Source organism: Elephantulus edwardii, unplaced genomic scaffold, assembly GCF_000299155.1.
Source record: "Elephantulus edwardii isolate Elephantulus edwardi_28Jun2011 unplaced genomic scaffold, EleEdw1.0 scaffold00215, whole genome shotgun sequence".
Lineage (NCBI taxonomy): Eukaryota > Metazoa > Chordata > Mammalia > Macroscelidea > Macroscelididae > Elephantulus > Elephantulus edwardii.
Genome location: NW_006399965.1, coordinates 1,123,408 through 1,139,037, shown reverse-complemented (window position 1 = coordinate 1,139,037; position 15,630 = coordinate 1,123,408). Strand labels below are relative to the sequence as shown.

General features: G+C 39.4%; 1 protein-coding gene across 2 annotated transcripts in view; it reads right to left on the bottom strand.

Annotated features, from left to right (window-relative positions):
• The window catches only part of CCNL1 (cyclin L1), a 23,663-nt gene extending 13,391 nt beyond the window's left edge, over positions 1 to 10,272 (bottom strand). Inside the window, exons 1-7 of one of the 2 annotated variants that reach the window (XM_006897771.1) lie at positions 9,801 to 10,272; positions 9,487 to 9,561; positions 8,987 to 9,096; positions 3,259 to 3,379; positions 2,154 to 2,218; positions 465 to 564; positions 255 to 359 (exon numbers count right to left, since the gene is read on the bottom strand). In XM_006897771.1, coding sequence (XP_006897833.1) covers positions 255 to 359; positions 465 to 564; positions 2,154 to 2,218; positions 3,259 to 3,379; positions 8,987 to 9,096; positions 9,487 to 9,561; positions 9,801 to 10,109 — 885 coding nt within the window. In that variant the 5' untranslated portion in view covers positions 10,110 to 10,272. Of the gene's footprint in view, positions 1 to 254; positions 360 to 464; positions 565 to 1,896; positions 1,922 to 2,153; positions 2,219 to 3,258; positions 3,380 to 8,986; positions 9,097 to 9,486; positions 9,562 to 9,800 lie in introns of those variants that run through there. The other variant, XM_006897772.1, reaches the window with a different exon arrangement.
• Between the last annotated feature and the right edge of the window lie 5,358 nt (positions 10,273 to 15,630).

Sequence of the window (15,630 nt, the reverse complement as noted above, 5' to 3'; positions counted from 1 at the left end):
GAGTGATAGGGAATGGCAAAGGACACACTGACAAAGGAGATTAATCAGAACTGGCTTTGACAAGCACTGTGCCAATTGGACAATTAAAACAGACATGGGGGGGAAGAACGAAATGGGGAGGAGGGTAAAGAAAACAGTGCAACAATGAATGAATGAATGAATGAATGAGAACCCAAAATCTCTGTAAATGTTCATTAAGACTAATAAAATTTAATAATAATTTTTTAAAAAAAGGAAGAAGAAACACCAATTACCTTTTTTCTTGTATAAAGCCGAAGTGTTTCTATGCAGATTTCCTGGATCTCCTCTTCAGTGGTACCAAAAAGAAGAAACCAGTGGGGGCGCGTAGGCAGGGGAATCTAAATCACGTAAAGAGAATAGTTTCAAGGAATTTTCAATGGTTTCGTTAGAATAATAATTCTTGTGAATGATCCTACAGGAAAAAACCTGCTATAAACACCTACCTGAAGGGCTCGAGCTGCAAGGTAGATGCAAGCACATGCTATCGTCTCTGGTTGAAAGCGAACAAAAACATTGGTTCGAAGACTGTCATTCATGTAATTCCTACAAAATATTTCAACTGTAAGCTCATATGTATATAAACCAGTTCTGAATCTTACATATATTGGAGACTCAATCTACTTTATTCTTTTTTCTTCTCAGTCTAGCATAACAATTCTTAACTCAAAAATCAATTAGAGATAAGAATTCAACACTAGAACTATTAGTAAGCAAACCTTTTCATATCTATATAATAGAATTTCAAAAGCCAAGACAATGCTTTGTCAGTTTCAGAAATCATAAACCACTCCAACAATACTTCAAGCCATTAATTATTGACCATCTCTCCTTTATCCACAATTAAAAGCAGTGTCACCAAGTTCTTTAAAAAAAACTCAAAATAGTATAAAAGGGGCAAAAAAGGGCATTTTCAGTAAGCATCCATTAATTTACAGTTACATTACGAAAACTAAACTAATTCAGAAAATCTAGAGAAAGAAGCAAAGAGCAATAATACAAAGGTTTTGTTTACATACCTTTTTAACAATAAATAAAGTGTTAAAATATTTCACTTACTAAGTTGCTGGATACTTAGCAAACCCAGCAACAATTCTACTTTTCATACATCATTTCAAAGTTAAAATGATAAATTAAATGAGCTATTTTCTTGAAAAAATCCTTGCCTTTAAAAGCCACTGAAATGTGTTAACACAGAACATATATTTTAAAACATCATGCATTTTATCAAAGCAATTGTTAAAAAACTTTGTAATAGTTCTATGATTTACTTAGTTCAATATAAGCACGGCAAATGATAAAGTTAAGCTTTTCAAGAGCACAAGAGTGTCCTAACAATAACTGTGCTCCATTATTTTCACTTTAAATAAGCAGAACTCCAGATCATATTAACTATGTAGAAAGTTCAGTTTTGAAGTGTTTAAATAAAATCAGTATATTTTAAAACTGAAGTATTGCTTATTTCTATTAGTCCCTGAAGTAGCCTAGAAGCCATAAATTCATCCAGTATGCCCATTTTAAACTCTAAGTTGTAGTTTCCTTCTAAAACCCATGCTATGTATACCAAAATCAGAAATGTCAAACTCCTGATTTTTATAATTTCATTAATAATGGCTGAACAACAAATCTATCAAAAATAAACGATTCATTTTGATAGTTACAGGAATACATTAAATACACAGGCATGTTGAATATAGTTACTTCTAGAAACAAATATACAAATCCTTTTGACACCCCGACAGAACTAGAAGATGCTGCCAGATGGATATGGACCACTTCAGTGAATCTCGGATGAGAGCTTGCACTGGATTGGCTGGAGAGCAGGGCAGCCAATCAGGCCATCCTGAGGTCATGGGCTGAAGTGCAGAGGGCAGAGTTCTATGACTTACCATCATGGACTACCCTTTAATTAAAGAGTAGAAAAAAGAACAAAGTTAAATTGAGTTCTCCATTAAAAGTATTAAGACAAGCCAAGAAAACAGGAAGCAGAAATAAGCATTAATTACCTTTTGGTTAAAAAATAAAAAAATAAAAGCCCCAAAATAAACATCTCATTTTGGAAAGGGAAAATGAAACTTACTTTATTTCTGCTTCTGTTTTCCTGGCTAGGTAAGAAATGTAAAAAAGGAACTTACCAGGCAGTTTGAACCAGGGTTTGATTACGTTCACATTCTAAGACTTGTAAATACATAACAATGATCTGAAGGAAAAGGGGGAAAAAATCCATTTAGCATACTGGAGGCTCTTTCGGAGTACAGAAAATAAAGTAAATGGAAATGCTGCAACTTTTATTAACGGCACAGATAATTCAGGCCAACCTAAAATATACCAGAGTCAATGTAGGTTAAATTGGTTACTAGGATTCTTAGCAGTGATGTTTAGAATTATATTCCAAAATTCTACAGAATACAACATATTTAGTTAATTCCACTAAAACACACAACCGTTAATTTTCCAAATACTTTATTATGTGACCAATAATGTGGGAATTTTACTTATTTCTTTTACTAAAAGTGCCATTCATAAATTCAAATATCCTGTGAGGTATTTTAAGGACGTTATTAACAGATATAAACCTCATAACATCCAAGGTGGTAACTGTTAGACCATTAGAAATGAACAACATTTTTGCAATAAAACACCAAAGTCTGATAAATAAAAATTATATACAAAGAGTCTTCTCTCCACTTCTGTCAGGTCTTGCTGAAATCTGTATTATCACCATTCTAATTTTAATATCATAAAGATATGGAAATGAAGAGAGATTATCTATCAAGGGGCAGTGGCAGGTTTTGATCTTGAACAGTCTTATAACTACTGTGCTATTATTTACAGGAATCCATAAAAGCCAATCAAGACTGCTGGAAAATCCTCTCAGCTTCTTAATAATGGTTATATGAGCCTGGACAGCCACCACACAGTGTATTTACTGATTATCAAGTGTGAGGCATCGAGCTAGGTATTTGTGCAGAGGTATTATATCTCAAATACTAATCTCACCATCCTCATTATTTAGGCTAATCATAGAGGTAAAAACAAATTGTCTAAGGTGAAAGATAAAACAAAACTATATCTTTTGACTGGTTTTAGGAATAAACCTTGTATCCAAAAGATTTTTAAAATAAGGAAAGTACCCAAGGTTATCTTTTTTAAAAAGGTTATCTCATAATATAAATTCATGCAAAAATAATTTTCATGAAACTCCAATACTTATGTTAATTTCTGTATTTTATAACTCACCTTATGGGGATGCTTGACATGAACACAAAATCCCAACTCCTTTAGCACCCGCCTCTCCGCCTTGATAACTTGATTTTTGGTGTTAATGTAGTTCTGATCAAGGATCAGAGGGCTTGGAGTCCTAGTTTGTAAGAAATAAAATCAAAACTGTTTTGCACATCCAAAAATTTTTATTTGTGGCATCTCCATTTTCCCTTCCAACCAACTATTGGCAACAGAAACCAGCTTTTTAAACTCCTGCAAACAAGTTAAAGCATTAATCTTATGCTGTCCAAGTTATGCTAGTTAAACAGGTCAAATAAATATATAAATACATTCCTCAAGAAACTAACACAACACTCCAACAGGATTGGAAACTCCCAAAACCACGCAAATTATCTACGCAGATTTCTTCACACCAATGAGGTCTGAGGTATACATATATTCATTGAATGACAATTTGATTTCATTACCGTTAGTATAAACACCACCATTTCTGTTAACAGTAAGACCCTTTCAACTGACAAAAGCAACATGTTCCCCAAACCTCAAAAATCTCATTACGATTATAATGCTTTCTCATTCTGTAAATGCCAGCTCCAGTTTATGTCCCGAATGAAAATTAGGAAGAAAAAGGAAGGTATATTATACACTCCCACAGGTGAGCAATTTGTTTAAAATTAATTATTCTAAGAATCTACCTCTACTAAAAACTTTTCATATTAAAGATTTAGCTCATCTAGCAAAGGGAGACAAGAAGAAAAATTAAAAACACAATGTGATCTATAAAAAGAAAACAAAATCCCAACAGGCCTATATATCAGGGCATATTTGTAGTAATTATTAAGCAACATACTTTCATCTGTAGTGCAAAGAGAAAAGGGGAAGACCACAGAATCAGAACAAACAAGGTTTCCTGTTTCTTGAAAACTGCATGTTTAGTTAACACCTTGCCTTTAAGGTTTGTTTTGTTGTTGTTGGGCAAAGAAATATTTTAAGTCTAGCAATTAAAACAACTTTTCTCATGAAAAGTTTTCTACTAAAGTTAAGAATTGCTAAGAAAGGGAATTTCCATATTTAAAAAGTCTACGAAAATATTTTTAGAATCAAGCCTCAACCAAAAAAGAAAAAGTTCAGGCCACGTGTCTTTGAATCAACCAGGACTCCTCCTAGTGACCCGATGGGGCAGAGGAGAACTGAGTGTCCCCTGGAGTTTCCAAGGCACTACATTTTCACAAAAGTAGACTAGCCAATTTCTTTCCAGAGACAGAGACACTTGGGTGGGTTCAAATAACACATCTCTCAGCATTAGGTACTTTGTGCCATCAAAGTTCCTCAAACATCATCAAACAGTGCTGATTATTTAAAATACACTGATTATTTGCTAAAGATATGAATGCAACTTTAAGTCTCTTTCATTAATTTTCAGCCAAAGATGCACACCAGTTTTTTTACTCTGGGGCAGGTTAAGTCACAAAAAGGTTTACATGTTATTTCAACATGTTAATCAGGTCCAGAAATAAACTCCTATTTCTAAAACATCTATTCAAACATTAAGAAGTAATCTGAAGTTAACTACATTAACTAAACACATAAAGAAACTAGCTATATTTTTCTTATATTTAAAATAAAAATACAGTGCTTACCAGACTGTGTCAACACATTTGGACCCATATTATCAAATTACATTTTAAAAAAAAAATCCTAAAGTTGGCAGAAACAAGATGAAAAACAGCTTTTACTTATCAAAGCTTACAAATGGCCTGTCCACTCATATCATATTGTAGTCACTAAGTATAAGAAATAAGTAACCAGGTATGAGAAATGAGGCCATCAATTTTAGATGGACTACTTTCCAACACAAAAACAAAGTAATAAATACATTTTAGGAAGCCAAAAGAGAATTTAGAAAATATCAAACTCTCCAATGAGATCAGTTGTGCAGATACACATATAATCAACTTTCCAAGTTTATAATTCTAAGAAATAAGAAAAATATGCACGATCCATCTTTAACTGAGAAGCAGGTACAGATGGCTTCCTCCAATTGGTCTTAGGAGACTAACAGCTCTCCCGTCAGTTGTGCCAGCATCACGTGTAACTTTAACCCCTGCAGCCAGGCACTAACTGCAGTGTCAGAATTCCTAAGCGATATTATACAATCACAGATTTTTCCTTTTACGTGGATAAAATCAACATCTAATTTTCTAAGATTTTTTTTTTTTGCTCTTGCAGTAAACCAACTAAACAATTGTTTATATTATGGTTATGATCTGATCTCAAACCAGGCCTAATTATTAATTCTATCTACTCTGTAATTATTAATTTCCATCTACTCCTCTAACAATTATTTTTCTTATTGGTTTTGCCAAAATCTCATTATCAAAACAAATTAAGAAAATGAAACTCATTTTCTATAGCTCAACTAATATACAAACTTGTCTAGGCTTGCCATTGCCTCGCGAGACCTTAACTTTGTGTGCAGTTTCCGATCATTTATTTGGCTGAGTTTACCTCTCTGATAAAGGAATGTTAAATGAACATATAATTTACACTACCTTATAGTAATGATGTACCAGAAATTTAAATTAAGGGGGACGTGTCCCCATTAAGTCAGTGTAAAAACAAAACACCACAATTCGGGGAAAACAAAATCTCAGGGAAAGAGAATTCTTTACACTCCATGAATCGTTAAAATGTCTTCCTCTCCAATCAGGTAAAGCTTCCTATAAACCAGGTCAAAGCACCTAGAGGCTACAGCCTACATTTAAACATCTCTCCTGCCAAATGAAACCATCTATCCAAGGAAACTTATTCTTCCCTCCTCTTTGACACATTTTTCAGGCAAATTCGTGTGATACTTTAACATTTTGGTTTCAACAGGAAACCTTGGTGTCTGGTATTTTATTTTCTTGGAGTAGCTGTTTTTCCTTTAGTGGAATTGGTAGAATTCAAGTATAATGTGACAACAAAAAGGAGAAAACAGAATTAGAAGGCCCAAGCACAATTAATGTCAATGATGTGGTACAAGTACCAAGAAAATTTTGAGACAAATGGTCCAAGAAGAAGCTATAATCCCAACAGCTGCTATGATGTCAACACATGACCATCAAGAGATAGCTGATCAATTGGGGGAGAGCCCAAACCTTAATTCCTATATTCCTTATAAGCATTCATTATCTTTAAAAGTAGGAGTTTAAACTGTAAAGTATCAGTTTAACCTCAGGTCAAGGACCCAGCCATAGCAGCAGACTGCACAAGTGGCTGAACTTGTATTTCCTCTGTGATCCAGAGAGCACTCTATAATATACATCAGTGAGTTAGGCTTTGAAGATGTCAAAGCACCATCCCAAGTCTCAGAGTATGAACATGTGTTCGCTTAGAGGAAACTCAATTCACTTAGAATATGCAGCTTCCAAAAGCAAATATGTTAGAAACTACCGACACGAACAAGCACTCTTCCCCCGAAGTTTAACCACACAGTCTGTGTCAAGGCTGAGGTGAGAAGTCAAATGATTTGGGATGAGGCTTGAGCACTGGTCTCAACCCCGTAAGGTTCAAATGTCTAATGTGCAGCCAGTACTAAAAATCACTATCTTAATGCCATAGAAACAATGCTTCATTACCAAGGTCACACTGTAAATTAAATGTTATGCACAACCTAGATGAAAACACATTAAATTAAGGAAGACCAACAGGCTTTACCTAACTAAAACATATTAACAGTGCTCTCCAATGACACTAAATTCTACAAAGATAATAAGCTATAGTGCTAATAATAACTTGGACAGCAAAGACAAAAGCTTATAACAAGAAACAGGAGTTTTTCTAATCGGTTCACCAGTGGCCAACCTGTTAGTCCCCGATTCCAGTGACCTATTCTCAGAGCACTGGCTTCTCCTTGGGGATTTTCGATACTTCACTCACTGTTGCCATGACGACAGCTTCATCGCTATGTACCACTCCACATCACCCAGGCTTTGGTAAATGTAGCTGGTCGCTGTATAGTCGGTTGCAAGGGAAAAAAGAGTTGAAGTTAATAACATATACAGACTTTATGTCTGAGTAAACTTGTAAAATGCATAGAAACTTTTATATCCTGGTTTTTTTTTAAAAAAAAAAAGGATACCATGCAATTAACGCCTTTAAAATTTCATGCAATAATCACACTTCTAAGTTTGAGACAAAATCAATTTCTCTGTAATAATACCATAAAAAGCGCTGTAACATCAGATAGCAGTTAGATGGAGTATTTTAAATTCTAAGAATTGTATTGTAATGAAGACCTGATCTGACATCAAGGAAGTAAATTCTAGGTCTCAGAAAAAGGTCAAAGAAATCAGTATGTGTAATTACACTGTAATTGGGCTAACAGTTCAAAGAACACCACCAGAAAGCTATTTTCTTTGAAAATGAAGAAACCTATGACTGAAAATACTTTTTACTGGTCAGTTTAATTTTGTTTTATGCATCCCAAGGATCAGAGCTAGGTATCTAAAATACAAATTATTCTACTGAAAACCAAAATGAAATCTTCCTAATTTCCCATAGTTCCTCAAGAAGCTAAAAAATACCTCAAAATGCAATTTAAAAAATTACTGTCCCTGGATATGGTTAGAATTAATGGGACAAGACAAGACGGAGTGGAGGATAAAAACAGAACAACAAAACCAGTAAGGTATCTGGACAACAATGTTTTAGGCTTTCTGGACTACAGAAAGGACATTCTAACAATCTGTTGCCTCTGAGTAAATCCATCTCTGACAACTTAAAATATCCAACCAAGAGTAAATCCTACTTCCCAACATCCAATCCCCAACAACTTATTTTAATTTTATAACTGACTTTGTTCCAAACTCAGCACCAGTTTGTCTAGCTCACAATGTCTTAAAACACACATACACAACGAATGCCGAACAAGCAGATCCTTTTGCAGGATGTGCCAGAAATCACCTGCAGAGGCAGGAAGACCTACAAGGGACACTTCTTAAGTAGCTCTTCTTCACCTAGTAGTGAAGAGGTCCAAATGGTGCCACCACGCAGGTACAACACACCTATTAAAAAAACACCATTTCCATCTGGGTTGTTGTTTTTTAAAAAAAAAATAAGATGGAATGAACAGGCTTCATTTAAATGCAATCAAATTCACCATAGGAGATTTTCCTAACCCTCTTCCTGAAATTATCTGACCAAGACAAAAATACCAGCTTATCCCCTTTGACTTCAAACTTTTACCATTCAGCAGTCTTTTCAGATCCAGTATTATTCCATTCAGATCCAGTATCATTCGCTACACTATAGTTCAATGATGAGAATTCTACTAAAAGCCCACCTCAACTGACAAAAAACTAACTGGGACTTCATATTAAAAAACAAACAACTACACAGAACTTTGCCACAGTATTAACTTGAACTACATTGTTTAAACTTCAACCTTCAATCTTCCAGAGGAGAGAGGGGGGAGGGGGAAAATAACTTACAGAACATGCTCACACTTGAGCCCAATGTATTCTCATTCCCTTTATCAGAAGCCACAGGACTGGCTTCAAAGCCCTTAGGGATGTCCATAAACGCAACTGCCTCTACAAACTTTAGATAACTGGTTAATTAGTTTTCGTATCAATATTGTTCCTACGTCAGTTTTCCTTCGCAGCCATTATTAGCTTGAGAAGAAAGAATGTTTTGACTTGATGATAGGTACACAATACAAAGGTAGCAAGAGACCGCACGTTCAATAAAGCATTCTTACCTTTTTCCTCTTAACTGGCGAAGGTGATGAAACACATTAATCACATCTCTTATTCTTCTAGGTGCTTCTTCGATTTTTGATGCAAGATTAATACACGCCATAGCAACAATCTGGGGGAGAAAATACACCCCAGATGTTAATAAAAACCATCGTTAAAATCGCTGAGCTGTCAAGTTGAGAAAGAGAAAGCGGCCTCTCGTCTAGAGGTACTGCCGCACCCCGGGCTTCAATCCTAACACTGCGCTTTCCTTTTCCTCTTAGGTTTCGGATTTTGAATCCAGAGTCAAAACTCCATCTCTCGAGAGTTTTGCAAGATTCGGCTGCAAAGCCCCCCACGCTCGGGGCCCTCCTAACTCGGGGAGTCGGCGGTCGATCACCGCGGCCCGAGACCCGCATACAAAGGCCGGGGAACCACTCCCTTTCTGGGAGCAGCTCGCTGACACTCCGCACCCCCTTCCCCCACTTCCGGCGACAAACCGCCCCCGGATCCCCGCGCTTACCTCGAAACTGTGTTTGACAAAAGACTTGGAGTAGAAAAAGCGATGGAACAACACCTGCCCCGTTGCCATCGCCACCTGCAGACGAGGAGAGAACGGAAGAGCAGGTCAGGCGGGCAGCGCCGGGCGCCGCCGCCATCTTGGCCGCGTCCCCTCCCGCCGCCGTGTCCCCTCCCGGCCCTCGGCCGCCCCCGCGTCTCCTCCAGTCCCTCGGCCGCCGAGGACCCCGGGTCTCCTGTCCCCGCGATCCCCGCGTCCCCTCCCGCCGAGGACCCCAGGTCTCCTCTCCCCGCGTCCCCTCCGCCGGGGGCACTGACCTGCGGGAGCCGGAGGAGAATGCCCGCGGCCTGGATGAGCTCGCAGCCCAGGATGCGCAGGTCCGTCTCGCTGGGCAGGTCGAGCCCGTCCTGCATGGACGGGGTGGGCGAGAGCCGCTCCTCCGGAATCAGCGAGTGGTCGATAGTCAGCGAAACTTCCGAGTAGAGGCGGTCGCCGATCAGGATCCCCCCCGTCGTGGTGCTGGTGGTCGTCGTCCCGCAGCTGGAGCCCCCCGCGCTCGGCGCGGCCGTCGAGGCGGCGGCGGCGGCGGCATTAGCAGCCGAGGTCGGGTGAGGCCCGGACGCCATAATCCCAGCAGGCTGTACACACGCGCAACGCAGCCGGAACTCAGAAGGAGACTAAGCAGCGATCTCGGCGCGACGGAGATTCCGGTGACGGCCGCGTTCTAGGACGCCGCGTGCGCGTGCGCGCTGAAGTCAGCACGCCGGCCGACGCACGCCAGCTCCGCCCCCGCGGCGCGGTGGGTGGGCGCGGGGCCCGGCTGCGGCCGCTCGCGGGCTGTGTCGGTCGTCTCTGTGCGGCGCGGCGGGTGACCAGACTCCCGCCGCCCTCCAGGCCGCTTCTTCTAGAATATTCTAGTGTGAGAACACCATATCCTCTAGGTGGAATTAGTAAAATGTCCCGGAATGGGCAGTGTTAGCAGTCGATTTGGGAACACGCTTCCCTTTGTCCCACTTCTCGCCCTTTCCTCGCTTTTGGCTTTTGCGCCAGGCTGTTGTACGTGTACAAAGGGTCACGTCCGGCCACTTTAACCCCCGGCTGCCATGGCGCCGAGCCTTGGGGGGAAGGGGTGGGGACCAGGTACGGACGAGCTGCTAATTGCAACTGACCGACGAAGTGTTTGGAAAGGGCCGCTGTAGGATGTTGAGGAAACAGGAATGCGAATCCCCGAGGAGCGTGTGTTTCCCACGGTGTGGCGTGAACCCGCCAGGCCCGGGACAGCACAGCAGCTTTCAGTAATCTGCAAAATCCCTGCTGGCCCAAAATAGTATCAGGTCGAGGGCTCCACAGAAGGCTTGGATTAGGCCCTGGAGTCTGAAGTATTTGTGAAAGGGTGCAATCAGGCACTTTGCCCTCTGTGCTATTAGCTAGAAATGCCCAAATATGCCTTAAACATGTAGGAAAAGCTCTGTATTAGTCCAACAACTATAATCCAGAGTCGGAAGGAAAGACCTGGCGACCCTCCTGTTTATTCCAATCAGATTCCCCTACTTGAATCCTTGAGACTAGTTGGCAGGGGATGCAGAGGTACCTTTTAAGGTTTAATTTGTTAAGAAAGCCTTCTGAGATACTATCATTCTGGACTTTTTTTTTTTTAATTAATTTTAATGAAAGTTTACAGAGACTTAGGATTTCCAGTCATTGTTGCACCGTTCTGGACTTTTTTGAGGGCTACTTTCTTCACCTTTCCAGCCGGACTGCTTCCAATGAAACATCTGTCCCCAATATGCAGAAGAGATATTTAAAATACTGTAACAAACGTTTAAAAAAATCCTCAATTTATATAAAAATTTCATATCTGGTGTGCTAGGTTTTGGGTTTTGATAATCTGGTTATGTGAGATAGTATCACGGAAGAAAGGTGGGTATATGGTACAAAACTGAACTCTTAACTATTTTGGGGATTTCTTGTGAGTCTTAAGTTTTGTCTAAGCAAAAAGTAAAAACCAATTAATTGTTTCTTTGAAAAGTACCTTCAATGAAATCACATATTTCATAAGTAGAACAAGCATATGTTTCCATTCCACATAATTTTATATGGGCTTGCTTACAAAGTTCATACACATTATGTTTCAAAACAAAACCAAAAAAAAAAAAGAAACAACCAAAACCTTTTTATTGTGATGTAAGTGAAACTTGGCAGAGAAAGATGGGCAATCTACTCCTATGTAATTTCTAGCCTCTGAGAGCCTGTGGGAGGGTCAGCTATGAGACCAAGTCTAGGGTAAAAAGATAGTATCAAAGATATCAATGCCAAATTTCACCTGTGATTAACAACAAACAACAACATAATGGTTTGCTTACGAAGTTCGTATACATTGTGTTTCACACTTTTTTCCATTCACATTATGTTTCATAGAATAATTCCCATTCACTGTGTTTTATAAAATCAATCACCATAGGACTATGCCCACCATTACCTGGTCTCTTCAGATCCACACTGGATCCTTCCCATTTCCTTCACCTCCTCCCTTCACCCACCAAACTGCAGCCCTGTGGTTTCACCTCTACCCATCCTCACCCCTCCACTCCCACCCCATCCCTCTTTGGGTCCCTATACATATTTCACTAGTTATCCATAAAGTTTTCTCTTTATCATGCCACTCCAAAAATATCAATATTATCTCTAAACAAACAAATAAATATAAACCCAAAAGCTTTTTCCTGTGATTTAGGTGAAATTTGGCATTTTCGTAGTATACTGTGTCCCATTAATTGCCGTTGACATGGAACTGCCTCATAGCTGACCCTCCCACAGGCTCTTGGGCTGTAAATTGCATAGGAGTAGATTACCATCTTTCTCCTGCAGAGCAGAAGGGGGATTCAAATGCCCTGCCTTTGACTTGGTAGATTCCTGATTGTGGAGCTGTCCAAAGAGTTAAGTACTCAAAAGGTTGGTTGGTTGAACATATCCAGCAGCACCTTGACAGGTAGGATCCTCTTGACTCAGAACCCACTAGAAGGTAAGTAGAATTTTAGGTTCTTGCTGAAGCCAAAACAGTTCCCTAGCATGTAAGGAAGGAGTAGAGGGGACACTTATTCTCCAGTAATGAGTGTGCACCTCTGTACTTCTGATACCTTTCCCCAGGGCCCTGTCCCCCCACCTCCAGTATCTGGCAGTCATTTATAGAGAAGCAGTCCTCCCAGAGCAATTCCACAAGTTGTTCCCATTTCCCACTCCTCACTGTACTCCCTAATTATATCTAATACATGTGACTATTTTTTTTATTTTATTTTATTTTTTTACAGAGGTTTTGGATTTCCATTCATTCATTGCCGCAATATTCCCCCTGCCCACCCCTCCCCACCAGCTCGCTTCCCCCTCCGAAGAGAGAAAAAAAAAAAAAGAAAAAAAATTCCTTCATTAGTATACAATTCCCATGTCCCTTCCCCCCACCCCCCACCCCGAGTACAGTTCTCTATGCAACCTTAATTCTGGATTCCTGTGCTAACCATAATACTCAATCATATATCACTTCTAATCTGTTCTTTCCCTCATCTGTTTCAATACAATATACATAATTTATCCAATTTTTTCTGTCATACCCCCACCCTGATGTCAGACACATTCTACAACAGTGGCACCATGCAGTATTTGTCCCTTTGTGACTGAGATATTTCACTCAGCATAATGTCCTCCAGGGTCACCCACTTTGAATAATATTGCATGAGTTCCTTGTTTTTCAATGCTGCATATTATTCCATTGTTTGTTGATGGGCCCTTAGGCTGCTTCCAACTCTTTGCTATTGTAAACAAAGCTGAAATAAACATGGGTGTGTACATGTGACTATTTTTGCGGAAACTGAGCTGGTTAGCATTGTTGTTATGTAGGTCTCCTGTGACTCATAGCAATCTTATGTACAACAGCTCTGACATAGGCACTGTCCTGAGCCAGTTTCACTGATTCTACCTCTGTTGCCCTAGTTACTGTATCAATCCATCTCATTCAGGGTTTTCCCCTCCTGCACTGTCCCTCCACCCTTCCAAGCATGATCTCCTTCTTCAAGGATCCATCTCTCCTGCCCATGTGCCTAAAATAGTGAGACAGAGCTTCATAAATCCTTGCCTCCAAGGAGAGACTTGGGTTCACCCTCTCCATCTAGTTCACCTAGATGGGATTTTAGTTTTAATTTCACCTATTTGTTTTCTTGGTGGTCCATGTTATGTTCAAGACTCTTCTCCAGCACCACAACTCAAAGGCATCGATTCTTCTGTCATCCTTAGTTATTGTCCAGTTCTCTGATGTTTAGCAAGTAATTACAAAGACCATGCCTTGGATTAGGTGCACCTTAGTCTCTAGACTGACCTTGTTGCTTCTCAGTACTCGAGAGATCCTTGACAGCAGATTTCCCTGATGCAATTCTTTTGATTTCCTGAGTGCCAAGAGTGATTGTGGAGCTGAGCAAGCTGAAATTGTGAACAACCTCAATCTCATCTCCATCTGTCATGGTCCTGCCAGTTGGCCCAGTGGTGAGAATCTTTGTCTTCTTGATGTCGAGCCTCAATCCATATTGAAGACTACAGTCCTTGACAGCAAGTCCTTCAGTTTCTCCTCAGTTTCAGCAAGCAAGATTGTGTCATCTGCATAATATAGATTGTTAATGAATCTTCCTCCAATCCTGATGCCACATTCCTGCTCATAAAGCCCATTAGTTCATCTAGGTGGGATTTTTAGTTTTAATTTCACTTTTTTTAAAAAGTCACAACTATCCAGTGGTTGGAGAGCATTGGTGTTAATGGCTGTAAGTAAGATTGTGTAGAGCCAATGGGAACATTAAAAAAAAAAGTTGATGCACCAAAGTGTGGAAATTACACAGTATCATGAATGTCACATGCAAGTAAAATTTTGCTGAAGATTGTTTTTTAAAGGCAACAGTACATTGACAGAAAACTGCAAAAACTTCACGCTTCGTTCAGAAGAGGTGTTGGCATGAGGAATATCATTGTTATGTCAGATGGATCTTGGCTGAAAGAATACCAGAAAGTTGTATATTTGTATTTTAATGACTCCGCAATAGCATTTGACTCTGTGGATTATAACAAATTGTAGCTAACAGAATAAAGGCTATCTCTGAACCCTTAATGATGCTATCAAAAACCTAGACATAGACAAGGATACTGTTGTTTGAAGAGAAAAATAAAGCACTGCGTGGTTTAAAATTAGGCAAAGTGTGCAGTAGGATTGTAGCCTTTCTTCATACCTTTTTACTCTATACTGAACAAATAATTCGAGAAGCTAGACTATATAAAGAAGACCACCCTCAGGATGATCAGTTTTCAGCATGAACGGCATCCTAACATCAAGAACACAAAAATCCACCACTGGACCCATAGGCAACATCATTGACAGAAGGAGAAAGGATTGAAGCTGTCAATGATTTCATTTTACTTGATCTGCAGTTAACACCAATGGTAGCAGAACTTAAGCAATAAAAAGATGTGTTCCACTGGAAGATCTTTGGTCAAGGACCTCTTTAAATTACTAAAGAACAATAAAGTAATTTTAAAAACTAATTTCGCCTAATCTAAGCCATGGTATTTTCAAGATGCAAAGTCTCCTTTCATGCTGTTTATAGCCTCTCAAAACCAGCTGGAGTATCAGCTATGAATTGGTTCCAACTTGACAGCATATAATAACAATTTATTCATCTGAACGTTGGACAGTGAAGATGACAGAAGAAGATACAGTGTTAGCAAAGAGTACTGAATATTTCACAGATTGCCAAAAGAACAAATAAGTCTGTCTTGGAGAGAGTACAACCAGAGTGCTTCTTAAAGGTAAGGATAGTGAAACCATCTCATATACTTTGGGTAGGTTATCAGGACGGACCAGTCCATGGAAAAGACATCATGCTGGAAAAGGTGGAGGGTCAGCAAAAGAGAAGACCCTCAACCAGATGGGAGTGACAGAGTGACTGCAGCAATAGGCTCAAGTATGTCAGAGATGGTGAGGATGGCACAAAAAAAAATATTTCGCTCATAGGGACCTAACAACAACATATGCATATATGTTTATCATATATAAAAATTTGCAGAATGTAGTTTCAGAACATTTATTTTCAGTTGTTCACTAAAGTATGCCTAATC